The 25,646-nt window shown below is 38.5% G+C and overlaps 9 protein-coding genes across 9 annotated transcripts; 4 read left to right on the plus strand and 5 right to left on the minus strand. All coding sequences in view use genetic code 12, as the record gives it.

The window, feature by feature from the left end:
- Nucleotides 1-2,022: 2,022 nt before the first annotated feature.
- Nucleotides 2,023-6,370, minus strand: DEHA2A00110g (DEHA2A00110p; the record flags this gene model as incomplete). Its single annotated transcript, XM_002769902.1, has 2 exons — nt 2,023-6,069; nt 6,191-6,370. 2 exons carry the CDS (start codon nt 6,368-6,370, stop codon nt 2,023-2,025), a joined length of 4,227 nt encoding a protein of 1,408 aa, XP_002769948.1.
- A 216-nt stretch (nt 6,371-6,586) lies between these two features.
- Nucleotides 6,587-7,810, minus strand: DEHA2A00132g (DEHA2A00132p; the record flags this gene model as incomplete). The annotated part of the gene is made up of 1 exon (XM_456331.1): nt 6,587-7,810. One exon carries the CDS (start codon nt 7,808-7,810, stop codon nt 6,587-6,589), a length of 1,224 nt encoding a protein of 407 aa, XP_456331.1.
- A 503-nt stretch (nt 7,811-8,313) lies between these two features.
- On the plus strand, nt 8,314-9,354 carry DEHA2A00154g (DEHA2A00154p; the record flags this gene model as incomplete). Its single annotated transcript, XM_456332.1, has 1 exon — nt 8,314-9,354. The coding sequence occupies one exon, from the start codon at nt 8,314-8,316 to the stop codon at nt 9,352-9,354; it is 1,041 nt and encodes a 346-aa protein (XP_456332.2).
- Nucleotides 9,355-9,631: 277 nt separating this feature from the next.
- Nucleotides 9,632-9,844, minus strand: DEHA2A00176g (DEHA2A00176p; the record flags this gene model as incomplete). Its single annotated transcript, XM_456333.1, has 1 exon — nt 9,632-9,844. One exon carries the CDS (start codon nt 9,842-9,844, stop codon nt 9,632-9,634), a length of 213 nt encoding a protein of 70 aa, XP_456333.1.
- Nucleotides 9,845-13,805: 3,961 nt separating this feature from the next.
- On the plus strand, nt 13,806-14,132 carry DEHA2A00198g (DEHA2A00198p; the record flags this gene model as incomplete). The annotated part of the gene is made up of 1 exon (XM_456338.1): nt 13,806-14,132. The coding sequence occupies one exon, from the start codon at nt 13,806-13,808 to the stop codon at nt 14,130-14,132; it is 327 nt and encodes a 108-aa protein (XP_456338.2).
- Nucleotides 14,133-14,557: 425 nt separating this feature from the next.
- DEHA2A00220g (DEHA2A00220p) lies at nt 14,558-16,519 on the minus strand (the record flags this gene model as incomplete). Its single annotated transcript, XM_456339.1, has 1 exon — nt 14,558-16,519. One exon carries the CDS (start codon nt 16,517-16,519, stop codon nt 14,558-14,560), a length of 1,962 nt encoding a protein of 653 aa, XP_456339.1.
- Nucleotides 16,520-17,519: 1,000 nt separating this feature from the next.
- Nucleotides 17,520-19,442, plus strand: DEHA2A00242g (DEHA2A00242p; the record flags this gene model as incomplete). The annotated part of the gene is made up of 1 exon (XM_456341.1): nt 17,520-19,442. The coding sequence occupies one exon, from the start codon at nt 17,520-17,522 to the stop codon at nt 19,440-19,442; it is 1,923 nt and encodes a 640-aa protein (XP_456341.2).
- Nucleotides 19,443-22,618: 3,176 nt separating this feature from the next.
- Nucleotides 22,619-23,977, minus strand: DEHA2A00264g (DEHA2A00264p; the record flags this gene model as incomplete). Its single annotated transcript, XM_456344.1, has 1 exon — nt 22,619-23,977. One exon carries the CDS (start codon nt 23,975-23,977, stop codon nt 22,619-22,621), a length of 1,359 nt encoding a protein of 452 aa, XP_456344.2.
- A 971-nt stretch (nt 23,978-24,948) lies between these two features.
- DEHA2A00286g (DEHA2A00286p) lies at nt 24,949-25,434 on the plus strand (the record flags this gene model as incomplete). Its single annotated transcript, XM_456345.1, has 1 exon — nt 24,949-25,434. One exon carries the CDS (start codon nt 24,949-24,951, stop codon nt 25,432-25,434), a length of 486 nt encoding a protein of 161 aa, XP_456345.2.
- Nucleotides 25,435-25,646: the final 212 nt, after the last annotated feature.

Raw genomic sequence — 25,646 nt, forward strand, 5'->3', positions numbered from 1 at the left:
ATACCTACTCTTTCGCATATCCCACTATACCGCCTATTAATATATCTATCCAATCCTCATCCCAACGCCATATAATATACATTTATAAACCTCTTTTATCCATCTATATATATTACCTATCTACCCCATAAATTACACACTTCAACTTCTTCACAGCTTAAACTTCGCTATTATATCTCTACCATTTCAATTATCGGCTTTAACATAAATCAAATCCAATATCATTCTCATATTTCACTCTCAATATCGCATTTTAATTACTCCATCTATATTATATTCTATTCTATTCTATATCTCATAATAACACCATAGCTCCAAACGCCATACGCCCTTTTCAATTCAAATCTCCATTAAATATACACTTCCATTTAACTTCTTCGCCGGCCAAATTTCAACCATCCCAACGCCATATCATATACTAAACCCCTTTTATCCGCATTTCCATATATTTATATAATTCCATTAATTCTTACTTCAACCCATTCACCGCTTTAAACACTAATTATCTCGCTATTATCATACAATTTCCAACTACGCGATCTAAATTAAATTCAATATCATTTTCCACAATTCACTTATTTTTCCAATAAACCTCTTCATATTAATTAACTTATTTCACATTATATAGCCCATATTCCTCAATATTTCATTTCATTATACACCATACCTCCCTTTCAATCTCTTCATTCCAACCTTCAAACATAACTCAATGCGCCAACCTAACAACCCTCTAACATTAACTCGCCATTTATATTTACAAACTTCAACATATACTCACCTTTTCTATTACTCCTTCCCATTATTCTATTCTTAACCCATTCATACACTCAATTCAACCTTTTTCAACCCTTAAATTTAAACATCTCTCCATCTCCATCCCAACGGCCTATTCTTTCAATTTCATTTATTTTTCAACACACCGCTAAATTCATTATAAACTTCATATTTTACTCCAACTTCTCCCATTTTTCAATTCCCCTTAATCCTCCCATATTCAACTCAATTCCACATCTTATCATTTTCCTTCTCTTACCTCATCTCAAATACTACTACTTCTGCTAACTCTACTTTCAACTCCAAATAAATAAATCTAATCTAATAAACATCATTTTTCAATTTAAATTTCCTTTCTATAAATTAATCAGCCCCACCAATTCTTCTCCGGCCCTCTTACTTATATATAAACACTACCAATTCAACATTCCAATTTCATTACTCACAAACCTACTCCATCAAAATACATTATAATTCTTAACTATATATATCATATCACGCCAATTCATTAATTTAAACTATCCCTACACCGCTAATATCACCAACCGCCTCACTTTATCTTCTCATTCTTCATATTCTATTTCCGCTCCTCATTCCAACCTCCCTAACTCAAACAAATTAATACTCCATTTTATTTACAATATCAACGCACTTTATCTAAATCTCCTCCATACCCGCTTACTACATCACCTCTCATTTCCCACCACTTATCATTATTCACGCCTCATCCTTTTCCCATCGGCTATTTATTTCAGCTCCATAACAATAACATCAGCATAATTTCTACAATCCATAACGCTTAAATAACGCATACCAACTTATACCCCTTAACTTTAATATTCCATCCCGCTTCAACCTTATCCTTCTCCCCTTCTCCCCCCCTTCATACACCTCAATATTCTATAAACTATCGGCCACATATTAATTTATACGACACCCATTCTATCGGAATATCATCCTCGCTTCACTAAAACACGCCATCCACGACATTCTCGCACGATCGCCAACTTCTTATCATCACATGACCAGCGTTATGAGCATTGCTATTTATGCCAACTTCTCTCCCCGATATACCACCCCATATACGCCTATCCGAAGAGGAAGCTACCCATTTCATCTACTAATACTCTTCTCTACACTATGCTGCCCTTTTTCTGGCTCAAATAATTTTTTTTATATTTTCTATATATTTAACAATTTTCTGAGATTTTTCCAATAATATAATTATCTATTCTTATATATTCCCGACTAATCTTCATCCAGATAATCCAGCTCCAGATAATCCAGATCATCTACCACAGGATCATTCTTAGGGATCTTGGGCCCTTTCCGAGCAACGCTTTTAGGGGAATCTGACGGAGCAAAGAACCTTCCCAACGGCGATGCCTGCAAACTCTCCGTTATTCTTTGGCGGAGATGCTGGGGAGAAAGCAAGGACCGGCGCGGCGTCTCGGGAAACGAGGGAGGCGATCCTAAAGAGCGCGCGCTGGGAGGCTGCTTTGGCTGCTTTTGCACGCGCGTTGGGTGGGAAGACCCAGGAACGGCCAGGCTTTGCGTGCTCGATTGATAGATAAGGGGGTGCACCCGCCTGGCACTCAGATTCGGCGTTGGGGGACCCGATGGCATGGCTCGAGGACTTGAGGGGCCTGAGGGGCCTGATGGGCTTTCTCTACGGAATAACCGTCCACTCGTTGCAGACAGATATAGATGGACGTCTTTGACTTTTAGGGTCCTGACTGGGGTGACAGGAGAAGCTAGGGCTGCACTTTCTTTTTCTCGTTTCTCCTCTGCCCGTTTTCGTTCCCTTTTCTCTCTCTTCTCTCTTTTCCTTATCTTTTCTTTCTCCTCTCTTTTTCTGATCTTTTCCTCTCTTTTCCTGATATCTTCCTCTCTTTTACTGATCCTTTCTTTCTCCTTCCTCTTCCTTTCCATTTTTCTCTCTTTTCTTTCCTTTTTTTCTCGACTATGGCGTTTTCTCGCTCCCAGAAGCACTTCTCGAGACACATGCGCATCATATAACGGCGCGCCTAGATATGCATCTTGCGGAGGTAAAGCAAACCCAGAAGATACAGGAGCGTGGTGGTAGGGAGGTGAGAAGGGAGGACGATAACCTGGGAGCTGGTGAACATAAGGGGACGAAGCGTGGTTTGGGGAGAGGCTCGAATCGTTCCACGAAACAGACACTGGAGGGGCGTCGGGAGCTGAAACAGGGACTGAACGAGAAGGAGCTGGAGGTTCAGAAGGTGGAACAGCAGAAGGTTCAAGCGGAGGAACAGGCGTAGGATCAGAGCCTACAGCCCTATTATAATCTATGCGAGGAATTTCCATAAGCATATCCGAAATAGAATCAACCTCGTCATCTGCATAAACAGGATTCCCGCCAATATCATCACGCAAGGGTTCAACTTCCTCAACCTCTTCATTGACAGGGCTAGCCGGGTCAATTGAAACATCAGATGCCACGTCATCCACATCACCCGGCTCACCCTCCGGCTCAACAACCTCACCCTCGAAACCGATAAACTTCCGACGCAACCCCAGCCGATGCCAGACCTGGCCCAAATGACGGGACCGGAGCACATCGGCGGCGTTGACTGATGGCGGATAATTCGCAATCGTCCCGTAATGCTCCGTGGACGTGGCCACCGAATGGCCCAGGGTCCGCGCAATGGTCTCGTAAACCAGACGGTACATGTCGAGATCTGCTGTCACGCTTTTGGTGTAATGGAACTCGATGCACCGCTTGAGGATCTGGCGCACCTCACAGAACTTATACTCGCGCTGGTTATTCATGCCGTACGTGAACCAATACAGGACTCCTCTCCGGATCTTGTCCGGCAGCATCGCATCAAACTGGTACAACTTCTCACTGCTCTCCACACGCGACAGCTCCACGTACATCCGCCTGAAGACGAGCACATACCACAAAAACAACGACGACAATTCAGGACCGATTTCCCGGATGATGGGGTCTTTCGAATTGGCCGACTTGTTATAGTTATAGCAAAACCCAAACGTGGGGCCAAGAAAGTACACACCCCGATACTCCTTGGACGTGCCCTCCACCGATAATCGGTCGATCTCAGTTGACCGTGCCGGCAAGCACAGGATATGGAGGAGCGTGATGAGGATGAGCGACAAGTTGGTGTGTGCTTTCCGGAACAGGTCGATGTTGTTGTTATGGATCGAGAGCAATCGGTGCTTATATCGCGAATACAGCGGTACTCTCACGCACTCCGTAAACGAAACCATCCCGTCGCTGAGCCGAGCGTTGTCAACGGAGTAGTCCAATTCTTCACCATTCGACAAATCCTGGATGGTTTCCTGTGCAAGGTCGTACAACCGGCCGAATATCTTGCTGATCATATTCGTGTGGCCCACAACCACGTTGTCGCTGTTGAAGATGTCTCCCGTGGAAAAGTTGAGGCGAAAGAGATTACCCTCGCTTCGAGCCAACGATAGCCCGAGATATGTATAATGGGTGCGCACCTGGGCCAATATGCGGTACAGACCGGTGTCCACAACAGACGGATCCTCAGCGTCTCGAAGCGATACGCGGCGGGTGCGCGCCCGTTTGATGATATCCAACAAAACACACGTCTTGGCCACATAGCATATTCCGCTCAACGACCGGCAATACTGCTTGGTCGGATACTTAGCCCCTAGGTACCCGAGGTACACCACAAACGCATTTTCGTTTGACGTATTTTGTTCTTCTTCTTCTTCGGCATTATTGTTGACGCCATAGACCGGATAGTACAAACTGGCCAAAGACTCAGCAGCTGTTTGCTGCTGCGAGGACGACATTGTTGTGTTCATGGCCTCCAAATACACCTCTGGGGTTTCATTGTTGTCGTCGCCGTCCTCATCCAAGATACCCGCGGCTATGGCATCACTCTCAATATCGATATCTGGCTGCTGCTGCTGCTCATCCCCCGCCACAGAAAGGTTTTCGTCGAACTCCTTTCTTATGCAGTGGTCCATGATCCAATGCACGAGCTGGTCGATGTCGCGAAGGGACGACTCGGTAAACGTCTGGTCCAAGATCCGCGTGCGCTCCTCGGCCGTGATGAACTGCGAGTAGCCTGTCAAATTGTGATAATCACGGGAATTGACCTCCAACACAACTTCATCGTCTCTATACTTATCAAGCATCTCAGTGAGCGCCAAGGAGGCCGCAGGTTTGGGTCCATACATCAATACCATGTATACTAGCTCGGCCATGTACTTGCTGTACTGCACGCACGTCAGGTATGTCTGGACTGCGCGGAAATACGTAGATGGGCGGCGGTTAAAGTTATTGGAGGCGCGCCCGGTGTTATTGGCGGCGCCTTTGAAAAGTCGCACCACTTCGAGTCCCGCAAGATTGACATGGTTGATGTTGGCGCTGAAAAGTGTCATGGCACCCACCAAGAGCTGGGCTATCTTTGGAACAAAATTGGCCTCCTTCATACCTTTGACCTGGATGTCCACTATTTCTCGGTCCACCTCCTGGAGAATCTTTTTCACCAACGGATGGTGCTGCAGGTCGGGCACAGTGGTTGTCCGCAGGTGGTTCTGGACGGTTGTCGCAGTCCCTGATAATGACGACGACGACGACGACGACGACGACGACGACGACGACGACGCAGGACCATCCCTGGCGCGGGCCTCCACATAGCCGTCGTCGGTGGGACAATAAACCTCAAAGTTGGCAGGCCGGAGACCATACCTCTGCGGGAACTTTTGGAACGCCATGGGTCGGATCGAGTCCCGTTGGATGCATGAGTGGCGACTCAACTCGCCATACCTTCTTCTGATGATGCCGCAGCCGCAGCCAAAACCAAAGTGGATGGGCACGGCCTGGAGCGGCATGCATTGTGGACTGAGCTTGCCGCGGGCGTGTTCGAGTCCTGGCTCACCCATCTCGCAACTGAGCACAAGCTTCAGACTGAGCTCGTCCTTGGCCCGCAGCAACTGCAAGGCCCCGCGGAACAGTGTCATCTTGCACATGATGGCCTGTGCGTACCTCTCAAATAAAAGCGACCGGATGATATAGTTTTTCCGGGGGTCTCGGTGGAACACCACCACAAGTCCGATCTCCTTGTGGATGCCCAACCCTAGCTGGGGGTCAAAGTAGTAATCACTGACATCATAGTTGATGGGTGTTTCGGACACATCACGGAGCTTGGTGTCTTTAGTCAGCCCGAATTCGTAGCTAAATTGCGCTGCGTACGTCTCCTCGTATTCCTCATGCAGCATGTAATGTTCGTCTCGGGGTTCCTGGACCCCGTCATCACCGTACCGTTCGAAAAACTTCTCCATCGAGGGGAAGTTAGCATCATCAAGAACAGACATGGTTTTGTGGTTTTTTTGTATTTTTGGGGGGGGGGGGGGGGAAATAAAAAGAAATAATAAAGTTGGGGAGGAAACATACTGGCTTTAAGAGGACTGGAAGTGCTGGATTGAATGGCTGGCTCGGCGCAGTCGTGCTGGTCCAGAATCCTGATCGGCTCAGACGCTGGCTCAGACGCTGGCTCAGTTTATGGTGGTATCCGTTGACCACCATAAAAAAAAAAAGTTCACACCCAAAACGGTAACTTGCAGCGCGCCGCATCAACAGATGAATCCTTAGCTAGTCCAAGCTTAGCCATATCCAGCTCTTTTTACACCCTATACACAAAGGAACCCAGGTCCAGGCCCAGGCCCAGACCCATCACCGTAAACTACACCCTAGACACTTCCCAAAACGGCAATAAACCCCCATAAACCCATAAACCCTAGACACTCGACACGACACGCAAAAAAGCGTCCCTGTGTTGACTATGTAAAATCATAAATCCTGCTGCTTATACGTTGGATAATCCACGTAACCGGCGATCGGATCTGGAAGATAGAAACTATCTCTTACATACTTGGTTAATGGCTTACCCAAGGCGAGTCTATCTGGTAAATCTGGGTTAGAAATAAAGTATCTACCATAAGCAATCAAAGTTTGGCCAACTTCAACTTCTCTTCTAACAGCTGCTGGGTCAGTAGCATATGCACCCGCCTTCATTACAACACCTTTCCAAATTTTGTAAACAAATTCTGTGTCGAACTTTGCTGATTCGTCGTTTTCATTTATGTTAAAGTCAGTCATACGGGCCTGAACAAGATGAATGTAAGAAACTCTTTTACCTTGTTGAGCTCTCTTTTCAAGCTCGGCAAAAATGTAAGCGTACAAAGCAATTGCAGTCAAGTCATCGGAGCCTGACATACCACCAAATCTACCATACGGTGCGAATCTAACACCAACCTTATCGGCACCGACTGCTTCAACAACAGCATCAATACATTCAAGAGCAAATCTTGCACGGTTTTCAAGAGTTTGACTACCATATTCATCAGTTCTCAAGTTGGAGCTAATATCAAGGAATTGGTTCAACATGTAACTGTTTCCACAGTGAACTTCAACACCATCTGCACCAGCAGCAAGAGAATTCCTAGCAGCTTGAGCATAATCATTGACATACTGTTTAATTTCTGGAATAGTCATTGGTCTCAATTCATTATTGACAGCAATTGCACCATCCTCAGCGATAACCCCTTCGCTAGTGATGCCTCTATCATCGGAGTAGACATCTGAAGCGGAGACAAATGGCTTACCAATTTTTTTCAAGTTAGCTGGGTCAGATTGTCTACCCAATGACCACAATTGAAGATACACATATGAGTTATTGTCATGAACCCTCTTAAAAATCTTGGACCATGCATCAATTTGTTCTTGGTTGTAGATACCTGGGGCAGTATCGTATCCACCTGCAGCTGCAGAAACAATGGTAGCTTCAGTTATAACAAGAGTTCCTGGCCTGGACGAACGTTGACCATAATACATACCCATTGCTTCTGGGTTTGGAATAGAGTTAATATGGTTACGGAATCTAGTCAAGGGAGCCAAAACCGCACGGTGTTGCAAGTTCATATTACCAACTTTGATTGGTTTGAACAAAGAAGTATCAGCAAGTGATTTTGGCTTAAATTCAGTTGATAATTGATAGTTAAAAGATTTAGTCATTATGTATTCTCGATAATTGTTATTTTTTGAATGATTGAGATTACAGACTATAGCACATCTTGTGAATTTATACTTCGTCCAACATCATAGATATTGGATCTATATCTAAGCAGGCATTCATTTGTCTTTTCTTTTATGGTGAAATTAATAATCAGTAATCTGTGTGATTATTAACCTCAAGTTAATCCTCTATATCTCTACCTTTTTTGCATTTAAGAATCCCGAATTTTGTGTCGTCGCATTTAAGACTCCCGAATTTTGTGTCGTCGCATTTAAGACTCCCGAATTTTGTGTCGTCGCATTTAAGACTCCCGAATTTTGTGTTGTCGCATTTAAGAATATCGCGCACTGAAAATATGTATGACCTGTATATACAATAGTATTACTATTGCTCATGAAGAAACGTATTAATAATCATTCTTCTTGACCAGAAATATTTATAGCAAAGATGATCTTCTCGTAGTAGCGGATTTAGTATTTGAAATTATAATAAGTTGAACAACATGAGTACACAAACAGTATTTAGAATAAATAAGGGAACATCCTATGAAGACATCAGTGTTAACAAGGAAGAAATCCCAGTTCCTGCTGCGAACGAAGTATTAATCAAAGTGAAAGCTGTCTCTTTAAATTACAGAGATATTGCTATCTCAACTGGGGCATATCCTTTCCCAGTCAAGCGTGATGTTGTACCTTGTTCCGATGCATCAGGCGAGGTTGTGTCCTTTGGACATAATGTAAGGGGTTTTGAAGTTGGTGATAAGGTGGTTTCTAACTTTGATATTACTAACCTTTACGGCCCTCAGCAGGATTGGGAAGGGGGATTAGGCGGGCCCATTGATGGTGTCTTGAGGGAATATGTCACTTTACCCTATGAGTCTGTTGTCAAAGCACCTTCCTCTCTGAAGCTTTCCTTTGAACTGTTGGCAAGTTTAGTCTGTACTGGAACAACTGCCTGGAATGCATTGTATGGTAATAACCAATTAAAGCCAGGCCAGATCGTTTTGTTACAAGGAACTGGAGGTGTCTCTATGACAGGATTATTATTAGCAAAGGCAGCTGGCGCAATCACTATTCTTACTTCATCTTCTGATGAAAAGCTTGAGAGAATCAAAGCGAAATATGGTGTGGATTACACAGTTAATTATAAAAAGTTTCCTAAATGGGGTGAGGCTGTTAACCAAATGATTGGTAAAAACAGAGTTGATTATATTTTTGAAAACGGAGGTTCTGGTAACATAGAACAATCTATTGAATGTATAGCATATGGGGGACAGATTGGAATTATCGGGTTTCTTAACGTGGCTAAACAATCAGAAATGCCTGACGCTGTTGCCTTGGCATTATCTAAAGGTTGCGTTATGAGAGGTATCGCAGTGGGTTCCAAGCAGCTTTTGGAAGAGTTGATGAGGTTTGTTAACTCTAAAGGGTTATCAATTCCGGTAGATAAATCTTTCAAATTTTCTAAACCTGAGGTTATTGAAGCTTATAAGCATCTTCAAAGCGGAAGTCAAGTTGGAAAAGTATGCGTTACACTCGACTAGTTATATAATATCTGAACGTTGATGTACTCAAATATAAGATTTTGTTAGTGCTCTAAATAAAATTGTAGAAAACTTTACTTGCCAAGCAGACAAAGTGTTATCAACTGGAGTAAATCACTGAACTATTGGCGTAAAGGAGATTGATGTGTTGTTTGAGGACCTAGGGTACCTTGTATACGCGTCCGAATATACAAGTAGTATAAAGACCAAAATAATATCTCTGAGCTGATTTAACTGGTCATGATCGCTTTGAAATCGAATAACTTTGCACCACCTTTTACAAGTGACAAAATCGGATACCTCCTTGAATGAAACTACATTTAAAATTCAAAAAAGACCATAATTGGGAGAAAGGAGAAATTGTTTCACATATTGGAGATGGATCCCCTTTGAGAGATGTAGCATAACCCAAAACCAACGTGGAGAAAATACGTAACTCAATATCCTTCAAAGTTCGCAACGCCAATAGGTGGTCAATCTTGGCAACCATTTTCAGGTTCAGTTATAGGGTAAATAAATCATTTATAAATAAAACTGGACGTTTATTTGATTCAACTGCTCAACATTTTGTTCTTTTTTACGTTTTTCTTTTTTATTCAAAAAGAACTATGATTTTATGCACCCCAAAAGTAAACAAAGCCATGATGGCAGTTTTCATATGGATTTCTCGCGATTTCTTACAATTAAAGGGTATCAATTGCGATTGATGGTATTCATATACGTTTCCCGTATTTTATTGGCAGATTTATTCTTCTAAAATAGGCTGTCTTCTCGCATAGATAGGCTCTTCGGGATTTGTCGAATATATCAGTTTTTCTGACTGCGTAACTATCATGGTCTCTCTTCGCTTTGATTGGATCAAAGACCTTAACAATCAATTGGTCGGCTACATCGACATCTTCTTTTAGATATTCTATAACATCTTTAGTACTCACTTTGAAAAGTTGAGAATTAAAAGTAAACCCACTTTGCACATCAATAGCTGCAAAGTCTCCAAGACCAATAGCAGTATCATAAAGATATTGCTCCTTAATTTCATAAACATATTACAGAAAGTTTTATAAGCTTCTTCATCCTTCTCAGCTAATTCATCCAAATTCGTTAAGTAATCTTCATCCGTCTTACGAATATACTTATAGATCTCATCTAGTCCCCTCTTAATCTCATTCAATTTAGTCCCATCGGCGTTGAATACCTCATAGATAAACGAAATGAGTCCACATATCAATGTAAGTTCCGACGAGTGACAATCCAAGAATTTATAATTGAGAGCTATGGGTTTGCTGTATACAAAAGCAATATATTCTGGTTGCTTATCTCTAATGTTCTCTCGATATCTATTTCAACCAATTTGTTGTATAAGAATCCGTTAGCATGCCTTTGTTAGTGTGGTTAGAAAACATTTCCGCTACAACTTGAACGAAGAATACAAGTATTTTTGAATCATTAAAGTTTATCACTTGTTTCCCTTCAAAAGCCGTAATGTTTTGACCTCCACAATAGCTAATGATCGGTAATGAATTCTATCTCCGTATAAGCTACAATATCAGGATGGGAATAAAATAAATCATTTGTTGTGTGAAGTTTGCACTCCTGGTTAAATTAATAATATGTAATCTGTGTGATTATTAACCTCAAGTGAATTTAATCTTCTATATCTCTACCTTTTTCGCATTTAAGAATCTCCAAGTGTATTGTCGCATTTAAGCATTCAATACTTCCAACTAGCTTCAAATGATGGTTTCATTGTAGAAGATCAGAAGCAAGATTTTGCATAATATTTCGAAGAGAATCGTAACTCACCGTGAATTCCAACATGTGAAATGCATATTTACGTAGAATTATGTGAGTTACTGATCCATTTTTTAGGTCAATTCTAGTACTGCGTTTTCTGACTAGAAATACAAGCGTAGGATTAGATGAGGAATGTATTGTATTTAGAAAAGATGAAAATAAAAAAATGAAAATTAAGAGGTAATATACAGGAATGATATATTATTTTGACGAAGAGTTGGAATGAAGAAGGGCAGAATTGGGTAAAGGGTAAGTATTGAGGTATTGAAATGAGCATTGATTGAGAGGGTGACGAGTCGCATTCCTGTCTACAGGAATCTCGGTACACCGACCTTAATATAACTTTTACAAGTATATCTGACTCATGCATATTTTTCATATATTTAAGAATGGCCGTGTATCTTTTTTTGACACTGTAGAACTTATATATAGAGAATATACATATGTATAAACCAACAGCTAAAAATTTGAGCCATTTATTGTCCGAGGAGGCAAAATCTAGGGAGGAATCACCATTGTGGGCGGCTATCAAATACTTCAACCAACCTGGAGTGACCTTTCTTGGAAGTGGTTTACCATTATCCGACCATTTTCCATTTGATAAAATATCCGTCGATGTTTCTGAACCATCGTTTATGAACAGAATAGGAAGTCGGGTAACTGACGGTAGCAAAACAGTTTTTGAGGTGCACAAGGATACCCATAAAAATGAAAAAGATACCATTGAATTAGCTAGGTCATAGCAGTATGGTCATACCGGAGGCCATAGTGAAATTCTTACGTTTTTAAGAGAACACATTGAACAAATTCATAAGGTTCCATACAAGGATTGGGATGTCATTGCCACTGTTGGTAACACACAGGCATGGGACGCAACCTTGAGAACATTTGTAACAAGGGGTGATTCAATCTTGGTGGAAGACTACTCATACAGTCTTGCATTAAAAGCTATTAAAGCTCAGGGTGTTAACACTGTCGGCGTTCCAATGGATGCAAAAGGGATTCTCCCTGAAGCTTTGGGAGAAATACTAGAAAAATGGGTTGGTCCAAAACCTAAGTTGTTGTACACCATTTGTACTGGTCAGAACCCTACTGGATCCTGTATTTCTTTTGAAAGAAGAAAGGCCATCTATGAATTGGCTTGCAAGCATGATTTTATCATCGTTGAGGACGAACCTTATTATTTCTTGCAAATGGAAGAATACACTACTGATATGAAGGCCAGAGAAGACAGGCATGTTCACGGACATGATTCTTTCATTAAGGCATTGGTTCCATCGTATATATCAATGGATACGGAAGGAAGAGTTATTAGATTAGACTCATTATCCAAGACTTTGGCCCAAGGTTTGAGATTTGGATGGATTGTAGCGCAAGCTAATTTATTAGAGAGATTTGTCAGACTTCACGAAATGTCGATTAATAGTCCTTCTGGATTAACACAATCAGTAACATATGGCTTGTTGAACAAATGGGGCCACAGCGGTTATTTGGATTGGCTAATCGGCTTAAGATATGAATATACTCATAAGAGAGACGTTGCTATTGATGCTCTCAATATTCACTTGCCTAAGGAAATCATCTCTTACGTTCCTCCTGTTGCAGGTATGTTTTTCACTGTTCAATTTGATGCTACCAAGCACCCAAAATTCAAAACTGATTTCAATGAAGACTCTTTAAAAGTTGAGGATGCTGTTTACAAACAAGCTTTGAAGCAAGGGTGTTTGATGATTCCTGGTTCTTGGTTTAAAACTCAAAGCAAAACCGATCCTCCTCAACCAGAAATACCCGAAAACCATGCCACCAAAAATACTTTCTTCTTTCGAGGAACTTACGTTGCAGTTCCATTGGCTGAGTTACAAAAGGGATTAGAAAAGTTTGGAAGGGCCGTTAGAATCGAGTTCGGTCTTTGATTTCTTTGTTCTATAGTTTGTAAGCATTATTTAATGAATATAGACCAATATTTCAATAATTCACTTGTAGAGACCCAAAAGCTTTAATATTATATTGTATTACCCGTTTCTAGACTGAATAAGAGAATCAGATAGACCTGAAGTGTAAAATTATTGGATGAATTTCCATCAAGTATTTCAAAGACTATGCAAATTGAAAGCGGGTTTAAAAGACCAACGATATTAAAGGTACTAGCTGGTTTAATACTATATAAAATGAATTGACATTTGAAACAATAACAAGATAGAAATTCATCAATCGATGATAAAATGTATATCTCCTTATCCTACAAACAAGTTATTATAAGTTCAGATTATTGAACTGGTGAACACTTCCCTATTGTTAAAACCTTGGTGAGCTGGCAATAAATATGATTCCAGATGGAGAATGTCATTGTTGATCAGGTAACAGAACCGCCATTGATAATATTTATCAACAGGAGCTAATAGTCAGATTTTCAACATATACCTAATCTTGAGACTGGATTAGCTAACTCCTATCATTTTATTGACAATAAAGCTCTTTGTGAAGTTTATTCTTGGCTGGATGATTCAAATCCATACAGGTAGACAAATGTTAAATAAGTAATAACGAATCGAATATATTTCTTACTCAGCTTAATCTGCAGAGGTAATATACATTTGGTTTTTGCCATTACAAAGAAATTCTCTCTTCGGTAAACTAAACCCGAAGAATAGCCGTTAATGTTGCTGATATTTAAAATGCCCGTCAGCACACTTAACCAGTTTGTCCCTTTAAATCTAGCCATGGAACAACAAAATTATTTTAGCAGTCTACCAGATGAGTTTCATGACAACATGCCTGGTTTCAGGTTGCTTTTCAACTCTGATAAAATGGAATTTAAGATCGATGGATCTGTAGGGGTTTTCAAGGGCGTAAATTGCGAGACTGATCTCCCTGTTAATGTTAGTGAAGCTAAAAACTTTATTAGTTCATCTCATTCAGACCATAATTATTATTTGACTACAGGTTTGTCCGAATTTGTAATGTGCTCTTTCTGTTGTAGTTGAAGAAGAAACAGAAAAGGATCGCATAGTTTCAGTTCAGACTTTTGCAGGAACGGGTACCTACGTTTGAATTTCTTGCCAAGAAATTCTGCGTTCCCAATTTTTATCATGTTCCAATTCTAGCTACAAGCTGTGTACAGGTACCAATGTTTTACAGTACTACGATGCAACAACTAGTAAAGTTGACATGGAAAGCTTGAGAAAGCTATGAAAAATGCGGCAAAATGGTCTGTGTTCTTCTTTCAGGCTATCTGCCACAATCCTACCTGAACAGATTATCCATGGCTAAATTGTATATTGAGCTTATTTGGCATTCGCATTCGCATTGGCAATTTGCCACAAATAGTATGCCATGCGACACTTATCTCGCAGCTTCCCATCTACTCAATACATACGTGTAGTTATCAATCCATACATTCTTCATTTAACTATTCATATTCCTTTGGATTAGGCTGACCAAATATACCACACAACTGTTGGTGTTCACTCTTGATCCTCTCGGGATTAGCACTCACTGGGTTGGAACCTAATTTATCTTCTGTGTATTCTGAGTATCCAAAATCAATAAAATACACCTTCCCTTGAGAATATAAAATATTCCTTGGGCTTATATCTCCATGTATTATGTTATAAAGATGGATTATATTCAATTGTTCTTTAGCTTTCTCATAGGTTTCTTCATCGCGTGGTAGAGTCTCTTTAGCCAAATACTTCAATACGATAAATGGTCCCAATGCGTGATAATGATTTCCTATAAAGAATCTCCCGTATACAGGTTCTTGAGCAATATAAACGCTGTTAAACTTAAAATTAGGTAAAAGCCGTTCATATGCTCGCTTCTCACATAAATATGCTCTTCGACAATTATCAAACATGTCGTGCTTTTTTATTACGTATTTATTATGATCTCTCTTTGCCTTGGCAGGGTCAAATACTTTAACAACCAATTCAACAGTTTCATCGATGTCTTCCTTGAGGTACATTTTTACGTCTTTAGAGTTGACTTTGAAAAGTTGAGAATTAAACGTAACCCCGCTTTGTACATCAATACGTTTGAACTCTCCAAGTGCAATCTTTGGCTCAATGACATGTAATTTTCTCATAAAAGAATTGTAATTATTTTTAAAAATTTTATCAGCCTTCTCACCTAGACCGTCTAAATATGTCAAGTACTCCTCGTCTGACTTACGAACATAGTCATAAATTGCATCTAGTCCTCTTTTAACGTCATTTAATTGGTATTCGTTAGCACTAAATGCCTCATAGATGAATGAAATTAGCCCTCCTCTCAACGTAAGCCCAGATGATTGACAATCTAGAAGTCTATAATTCAAGGCTATGAATTTGCAGTTTTCAGGGCCTGTAAGTTTTTGATTGACTATATCCATGCTTCGTTCTATATCTATTTCGATCAAGATAGTTGTATATGAGTCGGTCAACATGCCTTTGTTTGTGTGGTCAGAAAACATTTCCGCAACAACTTGAATAATAAAACTTACCATTCGTGATTCCGTAAAATCTACCACCTTCTCACCTTTCAAGATTGGTAACTTTTTGACCTCCACGATAGCGAGTGATCTTCGATGTTTCCATTTATCGTACGCCACGACATCTGGGTGCGAATGAAATATATCATTAGATTGATGTGGTACTTTGGTGTTGACTCCTGTTCGACCCGCAGTATTTTTTGTACGGATATTAATCTCAAACTTTAATAGTGTTGCTACGTATTCACATATAGGGTTGAATAAATAATTCATAAAATTTAATCTGTAGGTATCCTCATCAGTGGATGAAATATCTGTAACAAGCATATAATCTTCTTTAAAGCCAACTCCAAGTAATTTTGTAAGTATTCTTTTAGTTTCATCTTTATTAAAATTACTCGAGAATATGTCAGTTTTCAAGATATTTTCCAAATTAAATGCTAATCTACCTTCCGGAATTATTTTGTTGAATGATTCAAATTCAAGTTCAGAAAAAGTTTCAATAAGGACATTGTCTGTACCATGACTGGAACCAATAGCATGAAGACTATCGGGATTCAACAATTTTCCATCAACACCCTGAAATTCATATTCGGTAAACGGCATAACACAAAAGAAGATGAATAATTCTTTCCACTCATCTGGATGATCGTCAAAATACAACTTGTGCTTTAAGGTAACCATATCCATTTCAGATTTCTTATTAGTTCCAAAAAATTTATACACCATTTCGGTATGGGTGATATTTTGATTCGCACCTTTATCGAATAATGTTCTATAGTTGAATTTGGTAATCTCAAATAGATCAATATCAGCATCAACATCAATATCCATGTCCTTGTCTTCACCGCCTCCTTCCAAAATATATCTCCTAATACTATTAGGAAAAGTGCTATTATTCATCGTGATTATATTGATGCGAGCAAAAACATCATTATTCTTTCTTGTGGGACCTCCTCAATTTATAGCAAATTAATTAAAGTTAGCATAAAAGAAATACTTGTTTCAAGTTTCATCTAGGAAATAATTGCATTTTGTGGGGTTATTGAAATGCGAACATCACGAAAAAAGGTTTGGTATTACCAAGATTGACGAGTTTAGTAAGATCGTAGTTGATAACCAGGAAAATGCTGATGTGGACTATGGAAAAAGACAGAAATTTTATGAACAATTTTGATATGTTGAATTCTAGGGGACTACTATACTTTACATAGTTAATTGATTAAATAGCATGACGATCCCAAGTAGCGCAACCTGTAAAATGTTGCGTGCGACACATCAAAAACAACAGATTGCAAGTAATGGTTTGACAATAAATTAAAAGTGCTGATTTACATTCGCATTTTACGACGTTGACTACTTATCATATAGGTTTGCACACGTTAATTCTTGATTCGGGCTGTCGAGTCTCAAGTTGATGTGTTGCGGCGTTGAATGGTTACAATATGAAATGCTCTAGTGCATTTTTTTAGTGGAAGCTCGCAAATAATAAAATCTTTCAACAGAGCGAACAACCATAAACGACTGCAATTATGTGCTTTACTAAAATTCTTCGATAACGTAATACACTTACTTTTTTTTCCCAGTTTACAAAACATTTACGACTTTGTACCCACGACATTGCACCCAAACGGGTGTGCACGTTAACTATGGGAAAACCCTGCTATCTCCAAGTGCAGGGGATAGTAGTGCCAAGTGACACAATCTTTTATACGTCGTATTCTACAAACTTCCATAGATTTTGCAGTACGGTATCACAAAACGAAGCTTTGTTAAGACGCAACCAGTTAAGACATTTAATTATGTAATGGTTTATAAAATTACATAATCAATTTCAAGGAAGGGTAACCCAATCAAAGATTAAGGGATGAACAATAAACACCTTATTGAATATCTATAACATATGTATTTTTCAGGGGTAGATAGTGATATTATCGCATACAATGACCCTGAGAATCGATGCATTAGGGTAAATCTTGATCTATTTATTAAGGTTCTCAATAACAATGAACAAAACACGAGAGTCTTTTTGGACACTCACTTGCTTAAGATTCGGGGTAATGAAGATGGGCAAGATCGTCGTGCAGAGAAATTAGTGTCTAAGGGTAATGCATCAGTGGGTCTAGGGAATATGCCTTCTATACCTATTGTTGTGTATAGTAGTCGTGCATTGATTACTGCTGAATTTAGGGAGATGAGTAGTGATGATTTCAAGGAAACCTATCTTGCTCCACTTGATAAGGCTCTTGAAGAGTCAAATATTTCAATTCCGCTTTTGGCACCGGCTTATCCTTACCCACTGGGAGATGCAATGCATGTGGAGCAAGCTATCCAAGAATACTTTAATGAAATAGCAATCCCAATCAAGGGACTTTATCGTGATGTAGGTGATACGAACAACTACTTTGGCAGTCCATCAATTATAAGGCCCACATTGGATCAACGAAGAATAGTACAACCTGATATCATTCACATGTTAACTAAGTCGGATTTAAATACGCAATATCCCGAGATTGTTTTCGGGATAGGTGATTACAAAACAGGAGTCTATAAAATGATGCAAGGCTTCGAAGAATTCAAGACAGCTATTCTGAACCGAAGAAGATTGAGGCTGCATTCCCTTGGGAACTTCTTCCCAGATAGAGAGTGGTCGCCTAGAGTATTATTTGCGTTGGTTCTAAGCAAATATATCTACCAAGCTTTCCTCTGCGGAACGGATAGGATTCTTATTTCAGACCATCAAACATTTTCAGGATTCTTTAGGTATGAAATAGTGGATGGCGAAATGATTATAGACTACTATGTCATTAATAATCCAGAAACTGTGGAGAATGGCATCACTTTAAGGTCGGCTATAGCAGGATTTTTTTATAAGAATGTTGCCGATACAGCTGATACGAAGGCCAGGTTGATGAAAAGTTTTGATATAGCCAACAACACCGGGATAAAAAAACTTGAAGAGCTGGATCCATTTTTCAACGTTCGTCCTAGAGACCCTTCTGGATCTTCGGGAAAATTAGCGAGACGTGGATTTTCAGGCAACTTAGATTCGGTAAAAGAAAACGACGCCAGTGATAACTTTGATGCTATTGATGGTAACACATATTGTCGAGTTATATACGATTCCGCAGAATTTTATCCTGATTTGAAACTTCCATCGCCAGTTTTTGTCAAACTATACTACTACTCTAGTCGATTGTGGGAAGAGAATAGTTTGATGTGTTTGGAGATACCGGAAAAAGAGGGGTATTATGGCATGTTTTTCAACGAGCTTTTAATTAATGAAAGAATTGCTAAGTCAGAATTCGCTTCTAATTTCCCAAAGCTCCTTGTTTCTGGTTATTGGAACGGGCTTTCTGATCATCCGATGCATATATTTGAATACCTAGGGAAGGAGGTCCCAGAAGAAAAGTGGAATAACAAAGAAGTGTACAAAGTTATCAAATCAAGACTCGAAGAGCTTCATCTGATAGGAATTTCGCATAATGATATTAGGCTAGCCAACATTCATGTGTCTGTTTCTGGTAAGATATCTTTGATAGATTTTGGATTATCGGACTACACAAATAATGAAGAACACAAGAAGAATGATTTTGAGACTCTTGAATACATATTGAGAGCAAATGGTTCTAATGAAAGTTTTAAGCATGCCAATCGAGTTAATGCTAAAAGCGAAGCTATACCTGCTGATAGAGCAGACAAAAATGACAAATATGGAAATGATAGTAATTCTTCTAGTGAAGAAGTATTTGATGAAGGGAGTTCCGGAACTTTTGGTACCCAAATAACGATAGAAGATATTGCTTCAAAACCATCACGAAGATAATGCATACTCACAAGCTATTTTTTTAACAACAAAATGCAAGTTATGGTTGTGTCAAATAGAAGTGATACTTTATATTCGAATTTTACAATGTTGCATTTTATCTATCATAGAGTTGCACACGTTAAGTTTTGATTTATGCCTTTCTAGTCATTTGTGCTAACTTCGACCAATTTAAAATAGCTTTCATGCATAGGAATGGTTTATTGAATACCTATCTATGGTCCACATATTGGATGCCTCTGCATGCGCAACTGGTTACATTTTTCTAGGAACAATTAATTACGACTATTTCATTTGTTAGAAGCAAACCGCTAAGCTTTAACAATTTCATGTGCATTATTAATTTAAGTAATATGATACATAGTCCTTCTATTGATTGGAGCATGGCTATTTAAAATTATCAATATTCTATTTTTTGCTCTGTTTATTTGTTTGGAAGTATCATGACGTCATGTTACTCTCAAAAGTAAATAAAAACCAGTTTGATCATGGGCTTACAGGTTATAGTTGAGTTGAAGCGGTCTTGCATCCCTCTCGCCTAAACCTAATATTCTATTCCATTCCTAAGAAATACGAATATAGATCGCGCCCAATTGTAGGGTATAATCATTCTTCTAATATCTATATTTTTCTGGAATAGGCTGTTCAAATACTTCGCACAATTCTCTGTGTTCACTCTTCTTAGTCTCTTCATTAGCAGTTATAGGCCTAGAACGCTTTTCGTCGTTATCATCATAATTAGAATACCCAAAATCGATAAAATAGACTTTCCCTTTGTAATAGAGAATATTTCTCAAATTAATGTCCCCGTGTATTATCCCATTTAAGTGGATTATTTCTAATTGTTCTTCAGCCTTTTTATAAGTTTCCTCGTCCAATGGACATTTCGTTTGACCCAAATACTTTAATATGAGAAATGGTCCCAAAGCGTGGTAGTGTTCGCCGATATTGAACTTACCAAAAACACATTGCTGATCAATGTAAATGCTGTTAAATTTTAGATTAGTTATTAGCTTTTCATAGGCTGTCTTCTCACACAGATATGCTCTTCGGCATTTGCCGAAAATATTAGTTTTGTCGGCCCTATAACTATCGTGTTTTCTCTTGGCCTTGATTGGATCAAAGACCTTAACAATCAATTTGTCGCCTATCCCAATATTTTCTCTTAAATAATCTTTTACCTCTTTAATTTCTACTTTGAAAAGTTGAGAATTGAAACTAAACCCACTTTGCACATCAATTTTCTCAAACTTTCCAAGACTAATACTTGTATCAGAAAGGTAAAGGCGTTGCTCTTTAGCCCTATATGCATCGATACAGAAATTTCTATAAGCTGCTTCATATTTCTCGGCTAGTCCATCAATATATGTCAAGTACTCTTCGTCTGTCTTACGAATATACCTATAAATCTTATCTAGTCCCCTCTTAATCTCATTTAATAGAATCCCATCGGCATTGAATGCTTCATAGATAAACGAAATGAGTCCACCCTCAAAGTAAGTCCAGAAGAGTGACAATCCAATATTCTATAATTGAGAGCTATGGGCTTGCTGGTATACAGAAGCTCTGTACTATGCTTGATTGCCTCCAAACTCCTCTCGATATCTATTTCAACCAATATTGTTGTATAAGAGTCTGTTAGCATACCTTTGTTAGTGTGGTTAGAAAACATTTCCGCGACAACTTGAACGAAGAACCTAATCATTTTTGAGTCATTAAAGTCTATCACTTTGTCACCTTTTAAAAGTGGTAACTTTTTGACCTCCACAACAGCTAATGATCGGTAACGTATTTTCTCCGTATAAGCTACAATAACCGCGTTCGAATAAAATAAATCATTTGTTGTGTGAGGTACTCTAGTTTGCACTCCTATCTGCGTCTGTATTTCTCTCTTCAACTTCTATTTCAAAGCCCAATAAAGCAGCAAGATATTCACTTAGGGGTGTAAACAAATATTTCAGAAAATTACCTCTGTAAGTTGCTTCAGCCTTCGACCCAATATGTTTAACAAGTTTATGCTTTGATTGAAAACCAACACAGAGTAAATTTATAATTACCCTTTTTCTTTGATCTTCATTAAAAGTGCTTGAGAATATATTTGTTTTCAAAATACTTTGCAAATTATCTGCAAGCCTGTCATTTGGAATTTCTTGGTTCAGCGATTCAAATTCTATATTTGAAAAAGTCCCAATTAGAAGGTTGTCAGTAGCTTCACTCGGACAAGCAATACGAAGAGTATCGGGATTCAACAAATTTCCATCTTTGCCTTGGAACTCGTACTCCGTGAATGGCATAACACAGAAGAAAATAAAGAATTCTTTCCATTTATCTGGATGATCTTTTAATGCAACCTCATATGCTCCATATCTAAGTCAAATGCATTCTCAATTTCAAACATTTTGCATATAATTTCTTGATAACTCACATTCTGAATCGCTCTCTTTTCGAATATTTTTCTGTAGTCGAATTTCGTAATCTCAAATTTATCAATATCCATATCAATATCCATACCACTATCCTCATCACCTCCTAAAATATATCTCCTAATATTATTGCGAAAAGTATTGTTGTTCATCGTAATTAATATTGTGATGAATAAAAATTCGGTATTCTTTCTTCTGGAGACTCCATCAATTTATGGGAAATCGAATAAAGTTAGTATAAGAGAAATACTTCACAATTGTTTCATTTAAGGAATAATTGTAAAATAATTGTAAATTTTTGTGGGGTTCTTGAATTGCGAACATGACGACGACAAATTTGGTATTCATCAAGATTTATGAGTATAGATTGCATATAAGAAAGTGGTTATCAATATTGTAGGGTATGGAAAAGTAGTTGTGTTTAATATATGAATTTATGGAGCTAACAGACTTATTACATATAGGAATTGAAAAATAGCATAATAAATACCTATAGCACTTTTTGTATCGGGTGACCAGTCATCACCGATTGCAGGGTACAACAAAGGTGTAATATAAACGTCGTTGATAAATGGTTTACCAACTCCTTCACTACTACAATAACATTACAAAAGTAGAATAAATAAATTAATGAACTATCGTATTCATATAGCAGTTTATTATTCAAAACTTGCGTCCTTGTGGCACAATTAGGACATTGCCTAAAAAACAAAGAAAAGAGTTATTTGTCGTTCTTCGATAATTGAACAGCCACTAAAGTACATCTTCATATGGGCCTATAGGCTTTTGGAATAAAGTCAATATAGCACCAGAAAATATATCACCGAGACCCGATAATCCTTCAGGTGTAATAGCGTTCGAAGCTGTGATTTCTTTATTACAACCTTGCGTGTGTGGCTTACCATTAAGTCTATCTCTCATCCAATTAAAGGCACCACCAGCACCTGTAACAGCTTGAATAATATGCTCACTCAAGAGGTCCTCATGATAATCAATGTCGACACCCCTTTCACAAAAATCGTTATGGAGCTCGTCAGTACCAGATGCAGGGATAATTTCGTCCCCCTTACCTTGATAGAAATATAATGGGATAGTAGGAAGGTATTTGCTACCTATCATAGTATTTTTTTCTGTAATATTCTTTACGATCGGTAAACTCAAAAGGTATTGTTTATCACCATCAACGTATTCACTTACCTGGTCAAAGGCATAGTATGGAAGTTCTTCAATGAGACACATCTGCGTTGCCTTTCTAAATTTATCAAGTTTGTCTTTGTATCCTATTTCATTAATAAGATTATCCAACTTAGGGTATTCATTTGCTAAGCCATTTATTGCTGCCATGACAAAACCAGTAAAGGGTCCACCAAAGTTCTTTTCTGCAACTTGAGAGATGTTAGCAACAATTCCACCATAAGCAGCACCAACAATCTTGAGTTCACTTGCATACGTTGGGTGCATTTGAGCAGCCCATCCAGAAGCAAATGAGCCACCAGAATATCCCCAAAGGGTAACTTTAGCATCTTCATGGATACCAGTTATATTGCCAGAGCGAAGGGTTGCACGAATTGAATCAAGAACAATATGACCGGCAGATTCGCCTACGACAAAAGTTGATTTCGGACCTTGGTGATCTGGAATGACAACATACCATCCTTCATTTAAGCCAGCTTGAGCCAAAAGTTGTTCAATTTGTGCCGTTAAAATGGTATCAGCATCTGCCCCTAATTGCATTGCGTATGATGGCGAACAATCAATATTAGCAGCATCCTCAGCAGCTTGGTAGGACAATAACTTGGTTGGATCAGCATTGTATGGCTCAAAAATAGTAGTCACCGCAGCAATAGGTTCCCCGAAACTATCTTCCGATCGAACTAAAAATTGATGTACAGACTTAATCTTCTCAGGAATAACAACAATCCCAAACAGGTTATTCATTTCACGATGCTTTAGGACATCCCCAGGAGATTTTGATTCAAATCCTTCAGGAGCTATATAAAAGGGATCTTCACTTGGTTTAGTAGGCAAACCTCTTGGCTTTAGTGGAATAGCAGGCGCACCACAAACGATATTGCAAAAGATCGCCGAAAGAACTATAATTATCAATCTCATAATATGTATTATTGAATAGTTTAAACATCGTCAGTTTATAAGAAATTACCCACTTTTTATGCTTTTCAAATACTATCCTACTAAGATTAAGTATTGACCTGCTAATCAAATCATTCTTTATTATAATAACAAAATCTGAAAAAGATTTATACCTACTGCAAAAGGATATACAGTTTCTACTTCTGGATAACTAAGTCATGTGAAAGCCATCTTCATCAATAGATCCATTTGATTTAGAATAAATGTACACAGATTTTTTTGTTTATTTTCCAAATGGAATTAGCGAAATCGACTCACGTGAAGAATATGAACCGAAAGCTATTATGTTAACAAAATTATTTAGGTCATCATTTGATAATTACGCGTCTTCCCCCGAGTAAACGTATGCCAAAACTCTATTATGTAACTGGGAGTTTAGTTTTTTGTTTCAGTATAGCGGGGTGGGCAACTTTTTCTCCACGTTTACAATTTCTCATATTTTTCGCACTAATTGTACATTGAAGGTGCGAAAAATGCTGACCTATAGGTCAGTCTCAACATGTAGAACAAATCTTATCGAAACAAGAGATAAGTAAAAAAAAAATGTGTTCTGCATTGTATTTCGATTAACAAATATTCAAAAATTCCAAACATAGTTGACTTCTCCTTCCTATTGAAGGGTATTACGTTGATTAGCGTCTCCGCGTATTATGTTGCAATTATGCGTTATTTTAATTATTAAAAGTAAGTATCTTGGAACACCTGCGAATTGCTCGTTGTCTAATAGGATAATCCTTAGCGATCAAGAATTCAATGCGCGAATAAGAACTTGATATTATAGGTCAGTTTTAGTTCTCACATGTTATTGTCGAAATCCTATCTCCAGTTCCCATGTGTGAAATATGAAGTTCAACGAAAAACTATGAACTCTTAGACTTGATTTAATTTTTCTATAAAGTACAATATAAACGACTATTGACAAAAATAAGGAAATGGTATCAACTATGACAAATACTGATAACGACAAGTGTATGAAGTATAGGGTTGTTCGTGGTACGGATCTGGGGTATACTTCAAAATTAGTTGCTTCTTGTTCTTTTAAGAAGGGTGAAGTTCTTGAAATTATTACTGGAGCGACTCTTGGAATGAAAAGGTATACCACAGTCCAGATAAGTGAAAAAGAGCATATTGAGTTGAACAGTGATATTGTATATCTAAACCATAGCTGCGACCCAACTTGTATAATGGATGTCAAGAATATGCTTGTGCGTCTTATTAAAGATGTGCCTGTTGGTGGGGAATTAACCTTTTTTTATCCAAGTACTGAATGGGATATGGATCAACCCTTTAGATGTTGGTGTAAGAGTTCCAGCTGCATTGAGACCGTAAATGGTGCTAGATATCTCTCAAAAGAGCTTTTAAATAACTATTTTATTAATGAACACATCTTGGCCTTACATGATAAAAATTCTGGCTAATTTAATACGGTAGAGCTGAGTTTTGTTCCTTTTTATATTTTTAATGGGTTTACTCGGTATGCTCAATTATATGTAAGATAGACTAAGGGGATCTTCGTATTATTACTTTGCTTACAAGCAACACTTACTAAGCTCCAAGACTGTTCATTTATATATTAGTGGCAAGTATTTATTTTAAATTTCCAATAGAATTAACAATTATTCCTATTTTA

This window comes from Debaryomyces hansenii (genome assembly GCF_000006445.2).
Source record: "Debaryomyces hansenii CBS767 chromosome A complete sequence".
Lineage (NCBI taxonomy): Eukaryota > Fungi > Ascomycota > Pichiomycetes > Serinales > Debaryomycetaceae > Debaryomyces > Debaryomyces hansenii.